Here is an 11,387-nt window from a genome sequence, read left to right on the forward strand (position 1 = left end):
TCAATTGAAGGTTCAATTGCTCTTCGACTCAATTTATTAATTAAAAAATTTTAATTGATCTTTATATTTAATGAAATAATTTAGTGTTTTAGTCGTTCTTAGATTCATTATATCTTCATTTAGTTGAATAATTAAAATTTCAATTGATACTATATTCAATTTGAATTACTGAAATATTTATCAATTGAATTTAGTACAATAATCATTATATTTGCAATTGCATTTATTTAAAATTACAATCACAACAACTTTATGATAAAAAGTAATGCACTTTTCATATAGGCAAAGTAACAACTACCATCACCCATGTATGCCCAAAATGAGAGGTAATTGAAAATACGGAAAGAAGTCCCTCCAAAAAAATAACATCTTGATATTATGTTTTTTACATTATTTTGAACAATTTAATTTAATTTGAATTTCTTTTGTAAGAGTATAATTTTTATTTGTAATAATATAGTTAAAAAATAGAAGAAAACATTAAAGAATACTATAAGTATTCATTTTGATAGAAATAAAATTTTGTAATTAATTTGATACAAGTACTATAGTTTAGTAATCATTTATAAAATTAATCTTAATTATCATAGTTTTAGAAGTAATTCCATCATTGATCATCAGCTAGCTCATTTTAAATGTAAGTGATTAATTTATACTATCATCATTACTATTTTTAACATCTTACTATGTACAAAGTAAAATAATAAGTAAAAGTACTAAGCTAAAATAACGGTAATGATAATGGTAATGGTAATGGTAATGGACTAACGGTATTATGGAGTAGCACATATTATAATCTATATTAACAATAATAATATTAATCACTATTATTATTAGATTATATCACAACTTGGAATTGGAAAGTATATTAATATATAAACTATTATGATATGATTACGTATTTTCAAAATATAATAGTAGTATATTATAGGCTCATATATTAATATACTAATGCTGGGAAGGATTTTGATATTTGTAAGAGGGTGGGAGATGGTAGAGACTTACAGACAGGGAATTGGAAATTTTATGTTTTTAAAAAATATTGTCTATTTAAGATTTAATGAATTTTTAAAATAAAATTAAGTTAGAACCTAACACAGTGTGTTTAAATTAAAGAGACAAAGATAATTATGTAAATACAACTACTATATATCATACTATATAAAACAATAATTAGTATATTGATTTAGGAAGTTATATTTTATGCACGCTATGTTTATAGTATAATCAATACTTTTAAAATATAACATGATAAAAATATTATAGGCTATATGATTGTGTCACAAATTATAAGCTATTATTGATTTCAATTTTAGTGTGGTATAATAGATAAATATTTAAAAAAAGATAAAACTTAATCTTAAAATAAAAAATAGTTTAAAAATAAATCACTGAAAATAGAAAATTAAAAAATGGATGAATTAAAAAAGAAACGTAAGAACCAGATTAGAGAAATGAAATCAATAAAAACAACTATAATTAAATAGAAAGGGTAATAGTGTAAAGTTATTAGAGCATTAAATGAGGTGTTTGAATCATTAATAGCCATAACATAAAAAATTTACTAGAATACCATTTTATGGCTAGCCATAATGTGGTCATATAGCATTACCCTTCAATTTTCATGATTTTCCCATCTATTTATCTTTTTTCAACACTAAAATGCTTTTAATTTGTTCTCAATTTTACTCTTTTAATAGATCATGTCGGCTTTTATGACTTTACTTACACTGAACTATGATACAACAAGAAACTTCAACAATTGGAAAAGTTACACCTTCTCATCATTGTCTTCACTTGCCCAATATTGAAACCACTCACGTATAGTCTTATACCAACCGTCGGATTTCAAATAAAGAATATAGTTCATTCAATCAAATAAAAGCCAACATGTATGTTGAAAATGTACCGTTTTAAGTGGCACAAGGAAAAATGAAATTTATATGAGTCGCTCAAACTCATTTATTGAATTTGTCCCTATTTAATTAATCCATAGAACAGGAATAAGAAGGGTCGTGGGCAGTTACCGAAGAGCCTCTTATTTAAGTTTTCAATAGTACATTCATGGCAATTGTCACTAGCATGTGCGTACTCCCTTCGTTCTAAAAAAAATATGTGCACTTTTAATTTTCACTATAATAATGTAAGTTTCACTATCCACTAATATTAATTTAACTACCATTATTTTCATTTCTCTTTGCTTTGTCATACTTTACTCTTCTCTCTCTTTCTTTAACAATTATGTCTTAATTCTCGTGTCATTTCCATTACTCACATTTTTATGGGATGGAGAGAGTATATATAAGTACAACCATGAAGTATCTCAAGTATTTTCCAAACCATTAATTATTGAATATGTTGAGCAAGGGAGCAAAATCGGAATTGAGCGAGCTGATGATCCAAACTGACCATGCAATTCCCACGGTGGCTGATTCTTCATCATCCTCAGCCACGCCTCCGCTTCCATTATCGCCTCCATGGATCGAGCTGCCCGAGGATTTGACAGCGAATATCCTGCAAAGGTTGGATGTTGTCGAGATACTGGAGAGTGCACAGAAAGTGTGCGCTACATGGTGGAGAGTCTGCAAGAATCCCGCCATGTGGCGTTATTCATTTGGATCATGGACTCTGCGAAAGCTACAATCCGGAGAACATTTGCCGTTGCGTAGTGGATCGTAGCCAGGGACGATTGCTTGAGCTAAAGCTTTCCGGTTGTGAAGTCGATGGCTGGCTAAACTACGCGGCTGACCGGTACTTTGGTGCTTACTATTTTTGGTGTTTGGTTTATTTTTTGTGCTTTAATTTGATTTCTAAATATCTCAGTAACGCATCAAAAAACATTCTTATTGTTACCCAAATAAAATTAGAGAATGCAAATGAAAGTGTCATAAAAAACCCAAAAGCTAAGTTAATTTATCATTAATTTAACAACACTTTCTTTTGTGTCATAAATTGTTGTTAGTTTTTAAAATTTTCTGATGCAGGTAATTGTGTTTCAATTTTTATTTCCACATAATAACTTATTTCTTGGAACAACTTCAATTTTTGATCCAAGGCATAAGTTGAGTGAATACTTTTGTGTAGGCCTGTCAAATTGGATACCCGCGGGTATCCGATCCGAAAATTTCGGGTACCCGATCCCAAATTTCCTAAAATCTAATACCCGATATCCGATCCGAAAATAATTTTGGGTACCCAAATACCCAACTCGGGTATCCAGTCCCGAAAAATCGGGTATCCAATCCCGATTTTGGATTTTAATTTTAATTTTTTTATTATTTTTTAAGAAAATTATCCATAAACTTTTAAATCAAAATTTTAAAATAATAAAATAAATACATAATTTATTATATTTAATTAAAAAAATCGGGTAATTCGGGTAATTTGGGTATACCCGATCGGGTATCGGAAAACCCGATACCCGATAATCCAAAAATTCTATACCCGAACCCGATCCCGAAACCCGAAAAATCGGATATCGGATATCCAATTACCCGATATTTCAGGTTTGGATATCGGGTATCCAATTCCCGATATCCATTTTGACACCCCTACTTTTGTGCTCACTATTTAGTGAATACTAAAAAGGCTTGCTACAAACATTAAAATGTTGGTAATATATGATTGTCATTAATGCTTTGCAGCAATGTATAGACTTAAAAGTTTTAAATCCAAATATATAGCCTTAGAAGAACAAATTAAATGATTGGAAACCAACTTCTTGCAATTCTATTTTATTAATACTTGCAATATTTTTTGTGTGCTTCCCATGCTTTCTTCTTACAAGTTTCCTCTGGTTTTTGGTTTTGATATTCTTCTCCTGTAATCAACAGATCAAGTCAACTACGATGCCTTACAATCAATGTATATCGTATAATAGACAAGAGTGTTTTCGCTGCAGCGATAAAAAAACATACAAAATTGGAAGAGTTGCATCTTACGATGATGATGCCAAATCTCAATCCTCAAGATATTGAAAGCATTGGCATCTCTTGCCCCATGTTGAAATCATTTACGTATAACAACCTTTTGGGTGCTCATTACGAAGAATTTACAGAGCATGTGGTAGCCATTGGAGAAAACATGCCTAACTTGCGTCATCTCGGATTTTTTAAACTTCAGATTGAAAACAAAGGACTGGAAGCGATTTTCGATGGCTGCCCCCACCTAGAATCGCTTGTTCTTCAGCATTGCTCCGGATTTGATCCACGAGGGGGTCTAGGCAAACTAAGTTCTGACCAAATAAAATATATTCCTGTTGATGACCCTGAGCCTTTTGACTTGGATGCCTTGTCTTTCTTGCAAGGCGACTTCTGTGACAGTGACTAAGAATTTGATCCTGATTTTATTAGGATTGAAGATTTTGATGGTTCACTTTTATGTTAGTTTGGTGAAGGATGATGCAACTTTTTTTTTTTTCAAGTGGTTTTAATTGGAACCATTCTTGCAGTCTGTTTTTCGAGCTATTTACATCTCACTGTTATTCATATTTGGAGTTTGTTTACTCCCTCCATCCCATAATAGGAATCATATTTGGTGTGGATACGTATTTTAAGATGTAAAGAATGGTCGTTGGAAAATTTAGTGGCTTTTTTTATTTTGGTTTTGTAGATTGTGAGTGAAGTGAGTTAATGGAACGTAGAACTTACTTACCATTTATATTAAAAATGAAATGTAACTTTTATAGTGGGACATATCGAAATGACAAAATGAGACTCTTATTGTGAGATTGAGAGAGTACGACTAAAATTCAATACTGGCTTTGCAAAACATGTTATATTTAACGAAATTGGAATCATATACATACAAATTCCATAAAGTGAACAAATTTTTCGGTGGGTGATTGTCTTCGCAGCCTCTTCGTTTTGGAGATCTTACCACGACCGCTGCCATGAGCATCACCAAGCCCACGGCGTTTTGGAGAACACTAGAGCGGATATTAGGGCGGATGATCATCCGACCATTATGAATGCTTTTACTGTGTTGTTTTATTTAAATGTTATCTAATTTGAGATTTTCAACAAGTGAAATGAAATTATTAAGTGAATACTATTATAAAAAAATTCACAATCAATATATAATTGCTTTAGCCATATTTAAATTTAAACAATATAAATACATATTACTACCTCCGTCCACGAAAATTTGTCTCATTTTTCCATTTCCGTCCGTCCCCCAAAATTTGTCTCATTTCACTTTTACCATTTTTGGTAGTGGACCTCATATTCCACTAACTCATTTCTACTCACATTTTATTATAAAACTAATATATAAAAGTAGGACCCACATCCACTAACTTTTTCAGCTCACTTTCCATTACATTTCTTAAAACCCGTACCCGGTCAAACCGGGACGAATTTTCGTGGACGGAGGTAGTAATATTTATGAATGATTTCAAGAGGCTCAATTGTTACCTATTGACTAGCGATTGGACATATTACAATTTATGTTTTAAATGCCTCTTGTATTATTATTTTATTTTATTTTTAAAATAATTATCCAGTCTTGATCCACAAGGGGCTCTAGACAAAAGATGTTATGCTCAAATAAAAGATCTAACGCTTGATTTTTCGAATTGCCGTTTTAGCGGCATGATTATTGGGATGGCTCTGATGACTAGTTATCACATTTATTAGAGTGATTAATAGTTAATGCTAGTATTGTATGAAGATTTTAATGGTTATTATTATTTCTACTCTTGATAAAATGCTAGGTTGGTGAACAATAATGTTACTACGTTGTTTTATTTAAATGTTGATTTGAGTTTTTCAAGAAATGAAATTATCAAGTGAAATACTGAAATAAAAGTTTTCAAAATTAATACTCCCTCATCCCATTAGAAATGAAATATTTGCTTTGGAAGATTTAATTTTGGTTATTAGTATAGAATTGGAGGAATATAATTTCATCCGTAGTAAGCCATGAATCACGACTAACGTCTCCGAACAATGTCGAGCCCTAATTCATTCTATGCCGTTATTAGTTAACTTGAAACTCATCGTATTTATAATACCAAAAGAGCATTTCACATAAATAAAAAAAGAGCCAGGCCCCAATAGAAGAGGTGAAATCATTCATTCTTTATTAGTAGTATTAATTAATTTAAAACTCATTTATTCAATTTGACTATTTTTATTTATAGTAGTACTAACATGAATAAGAAGGGTGGTAGGCATTTGAATCGAGGAGCCTCTTATTGTAATTTCCAATACCCTATCTGAATAAATTAAATGAAATAGCTTGACTTTGAGAAAGCTGGCTGTTTTTCCAATAGAGAGAAGAGAATCATGGAGAGAATGATAAATATTAATTTAATTTATTTGGTTGATAATAATAACAAAAAACTCAACACATATTTATAATATTTTTTATAAATTACGAAAGCGAATCAAAATAAATCAAATTTTAGAAGTAAATAAAACCATAACAATTAAATAATACTAAAATATAAATAAGCTAAATAAATACACGGAGAGAAAATAAATCAAAAGCAAATCAAATCCTAATGATGAAAGTAAATAAATATACGGGATAAAATATTAGGTCCCTATTACAAACCCACACCCAAACATTATTCTTATTCCCCTTTGAAAAGATGGCCTCTTCATCCTCAGCCGCAATTCCGCCCTCGCCGCCATGGACCGAACTGCCGGAGGATTTGACGGCAAATATCCTGCAAAGGCTGCAACACACTGAAGAGATACTGAAGAGTGCGCAGAGAGTGTGCACAACATGGTGGAGAGTCTGCAAGAATCCGACCATGTGGCGCGCCATTAATTTGCACTATCGACGTTGCGCACTTGTTGACGAATTTGAGAGCATTTTCCGTTGTGCAGTGGATCGCAGCCAGGGACAATTGGTCGAACTAAAGCTAGGCTGTTTTGAAGGGGATCGCTTGCTAAACTACTTCGTCGAGAGGTATCATTCTCTCTCTCTTTACAATGCTTACTGTTTCATTTACCTCTGTGCTCTAATATTTTTCTTACACCAAATTTCAATTTTGAATTTCTCTTATCAATAATCCTATTTCATATTTATAATTTTTGGCCTCCAATTTCCATTCACTTACCTAATGCACAATTTATTTTTACTAAGCCAACTATGTTGATTGTTGAAGGATGATTAATACTAATAATGATTATGGCTAATAATTAGCTTGTGTTTTGAATTTAAAAATAAGATTTGAGCAATTGTTCTAAGAAATTGAACTAATTTTTGGCAACTTAGAACTATATATGATGATTTCAAACTTGAAAGGTTTGTGTTCTAAAACTTAGTGACACTTCAAGAGTACCAAAATAAAAGGTGTGCTAATCAAAGAAATTTTGGTGCTATAATTGAAAATTTTCTAATTAATTGCACTTGTGTTGTTGTCACCTGTGCTTGGACAACCAAAATATCTATGGCGTGGTGATTCTTGCTTTTTGAACCTTTCTTTTTTGTGGGCTTCCCGGAATAACTGATATGATCTATGTTCAACTCCTTGACAGATCACCTCAGCTTCGATGCCTAACACTTGCGGAATATGATATCATAGGAATTGATTTCGCTCGCGCAATGAAAAAAGTCCCACAATTGGAAGAGTTGCACCTAATTGTGATGCCAGGACCCACTCTCAAAGACTTCGAAAGCATTGGGATCTCTTGCCCCATGTTAAAATCATTCACCCACTTCAACTACTGTTGGGAGCATCTAGAATTTACAGAGTATGCTGTAGCGATTGGAAAAACCATGCCTAATCTGCACCATCTCCGACTTTTCGGACATCATATAGAAAATAAGGGACTTAAAGCAATTCTCGATGGCTGCCCCCACCTTGAGTCACTTCATCTTCGAGGATGCTCCGGTCTTGATCTTAAAGGGGCTCTTGTCAAAAGATGTTCTAATCAAATACGAGATCTGTGGCTCGATTTAACCGAACCAAATTTTCAGCTTGACAATTGGGATGATAAGGTCTCATGTGTTTTCGATGATGCTGAATATGATATTGATTATTATTAGGATGGTTGCGATGAACTTTGATGGTTATTACTATTTCTAGTCTTGAAAATGCTAGGACGTTGGTGAACGATAATGTTGTTTTGTTTTATTGAAATGGTTGTTGGACTTGGCATCATATTTGAGCTACTCTATCTATTTTTTTAGTCCTTTTGTAGTTTTGACGACATTAACTCAGGTGGTTTGTTGGGTTAAAAGTTTCTTAGCCTTTAAATTCGCAAAACTTTTTAATTAGTCACATAGTCATGCCTGCACTAAGGAATGTATTATATTGCTAACTATTTAAATTGTTAACTCTGTCAATGTTGTGTATTTTAAAAATGTCAATACGGTAATATTAAAATATCAACACATTATATAGAAGTTCAACAAAATTATGTGTTGACATTTTAATGTCATCGTATTGACATTTTTAATACACAGCGTTGATGAGTTAGCAAGTTTGCCACTTAAGAAAGTTAGCAATTGATCACACCCCTTGCACTAATATTTAGATTATATAAATCAACTTCAAAATTGTCATATATTTACAATATAATTATACATCAAAATCATTAATCTCAAGGACGATCATAATATGAAATCAATATAGATCATTATTCTCACTCGAATGAGATGATGGCTCACCGCCTATGTGAGAAAGTCTCTGATTCTGGCCAAAGATGTTCTGCTCGGGACAGAAAAGATCTGTGGCTCCATACCGACTCTATCAGTTTAATGGATTGGATAAAAAAACGGAAGGATAGATATGATATTGATTCTGAATATGTTATTCATCTTTACTATTGTAGTGATGATATTTGACGTGAATATTATTAGTTGTTGTGAAGGTTTTGGTGGTTATTACTATTTCTGGTCTTGAAGGTTGTAATGAGATTTTGTTGGAGGCTTCATTTATATCTCCCATATTTCTTGGTATGTAGTGAGATATCAATGAACGCCTTTCTCTCGTTTATTAGTTGCAATGTACAGCTTATGACGCTGCTCTCATTTTGAATTCACTTGAGGCTACCTAACTCCAATAGATATACTCCACAATGTTATATTTGATTATATGACTTTAATATATCTTGATGATTCTGCTTTTGTTATTGTCCATTTTTGGTGTTTTCAAACACCTATAGGAATGACTTCTTTGTCTACAGATAGTGTATACTGTCTTCCTTCTGATGTAGTACTACTCCCTCCGTCCTATAAATTAGGTCATACTTTTCTTTTTAATTTGTCCTACAAAAGATGTCACATTTCCCCTTTTGGAAAAAGTTCTCTCTCAAATAAATATAAAAATTATATTTTCTCTCTCCATTTAACGCACAAAACAAAACTTCCTAAAATCTCGTGTCGTCCCACAAGTGTGACATCTTTTGTGGGACGGAGGGAGTACTATATATTAAGAGAATAAGAGTTGTTTCCTTTGGGAATTTTTTTTTTTTCACATTTGGTTCACAAGAAGTAACGTTGGATGGTAAATATTTGACGATTGGCAATTTTTTATAAGTGGATGAGACCTAGTCTTAAATATCTCAATTTAGGGAACAATATGAAAAGCCATTATGTGTATCGATTGTGCCTAAGAAATCATTCATTGCCTTAATTGCACGGACTATTTGACACCTCTCTCCCTCCATGGCTCCATCTCTCTCTATCAGATATCATTCATTGCAATTGGATGCATGAACGTAAAAGTACCAGTATATCCGTTTACTAAAAATAGAAACTTTTAAAATCACACAAATTTTAATGTAACATTGAGAAAGAAAAAGTGTTAGAACAAAATGAGTCTCCCCTCGTTAAAGAAGTTTCCTAAGGTGGAAAGATTCTATTTTAATGATACAGACCAAAAGAAAGAGTTGTATTTTTATGAATCGGATACTTAACTCATTCATTTAAGTTCTACTGCATGTTTGTGTGCATGCACATTATACATACATACAAAATCAGGAATAAAATATCAACCACAAAATTCGGAATATATGGGGGCACTCATATTATATACTGAAACTGAACTATTTGTAATTTGGTCGAATTGCTGGAGTTATGCAAGATTGCTTGAGCCGTTACATTTCAAAATGAAACTGCCGATTGTAATGCAAAATAACTATTGGAATTTATTTTTTAATTGTTCATTATTGATATTTGAAAAACAGATTAGAATTTCAATTAAATTATTTTTAACCTAAAATGACATTTTTATAAATATTTCTAAAACTTGCTTTTTACTAATATGTACTAGTGTCACACCCGTGCAATGCACGGTTCATTTATTTTATTGGCACTAATTTTAACTTTTTAGTAAGATAAAAATAAGTAGATAAAATTAAAAATAAGATTTAAAATAAAAATAAAATGAACACCCATGTTGATTAGAAGTTAGAACACTGTTGGATCTCTATTGCCGAGAATATGGTCACACATAACAGAAAATATAAATTTGATTTTGAAATTTATAATTAAACTATGTAAATAAACGATATTCATATTTCGATTTTGTTAAATTTTGAAATTTATGACTGCTGATTTAGTTACTTTTGTTACGTATGTGTATATATATATTTTTTCATATGTTTAGGGATTGATTGATATTGTTAATTGATTTTTCGCTATCCTCAAATCTAAAATAAAAATAATTATATAAAATAAATAGAAAATTATAATAGTATAGAAATATGTCAAAAAATTATTTCTCACATTATAATTCATCGGTTTCTTCCAATGATTCTATCCTAAATAATGCGTAAATTAAGAAACATTAGATGTCAATTAACCTTGATTAAATATATCAATCTAGAATGTGATTAAATAATATACATACAACAATGAATAAATATATAAAGAAAATATCCCTAAAATCAGACCTCAAAAACTGCTATATAATTATATTTCTAAAGTTGAATAACAATTTTAAATATCTTCCCCAAATTAAATCCTTATGATACTATTCCAATAAGTAAAGGAACGTAAGCGATATACAACCTCTCTCTTCTCTTTTATCGTTTTCCCTTGATGAAAATCTTACCTCTTTGTTATGCTTCCGCTTATATTGCCAGGTAGTTGTTGTCGTTGCGAATATTTTGGCTTCTTTCACCATACACAATTCGTCCATTCTTTTCCCCCTCTTAATCCTTATTGAAGTAATTAAGGTTGACGCTCGTCATATTTGTTTTTGGATAGTGGGAACGAATATTATGAACTTCGACTACTAAAGAAATTATCGAATGATGCAAAGCACCAATCAATTTGAAGAATCATGGCATCATGTTAAGGTTCTTCCAATGGTAAGAATAGAAACGCCAAATTTCAATCTTGTACAAAAAAATTTTGTTGTGAGTGATTGAATTTTTAGCGACCAAATATCATATATTTATACTCCAAATTCTACTCCCAAAACG

At 31.4% G+C, this 11,387-nt stretch overlaps 2 protein-coding genes across 2 annotated transcripts; both read left to right on the forward strand.

The window, feature by feature from the left end:
- Positions 1-3,942: 3,942 nt before the first annotated feature.
- On the forward strand, positions 3,943-4,329 carry LOC148929584 (putative F-box/LRR-repeat protein 23). The gene has a single exon (XM_089056946.1). It carries the CDS (start codon positions 3,943-3,945, stop codon positions 4,327-4,329), a length of 387 nt encoding a protein of 128 aa, XP_088913072.1.
- Positions 4,330-6,595: 2,266 nt separating this feature from the next.
- Positions 6,596-8,124, forward strand: LOC148929585 (putative F-box/LRR-repeat protein 23). Its single transcript, XM_089056947.1, has 2 exons — positions 6,596-6,918; positions 7,491-8,124. The coding sequence occupies exons 1-2, from the start codon at positions 6,596-6,598 to the stop codon at positions 7,999-8,001; spliced, it is 834 nt and encodes a 277-aa protein (XP_088913073.1). The 3' UTR covers positions 8,002-8,124.
- The last annotated feature ends 3,263 nt before the right edge of the window (positions 8,125-11,387 follow it).

Source organism: Salvia hispanica, chromosome 4 (assembly GCF_029641045.1).
Source record: "Salvia hispanica isolate PSC_SH4W2 chromosome 4, Shi_PSC_v1, whole genome shotgun sequence".
In the NCBI taxonomy this organism is placed as follows: domain Eukaryota; kingdom Viridiplantae; phylum Streptophyta; class Magnoliopsida; order Lamiales; family Lamiaceae; genus Salvia; species Salvia hispanica.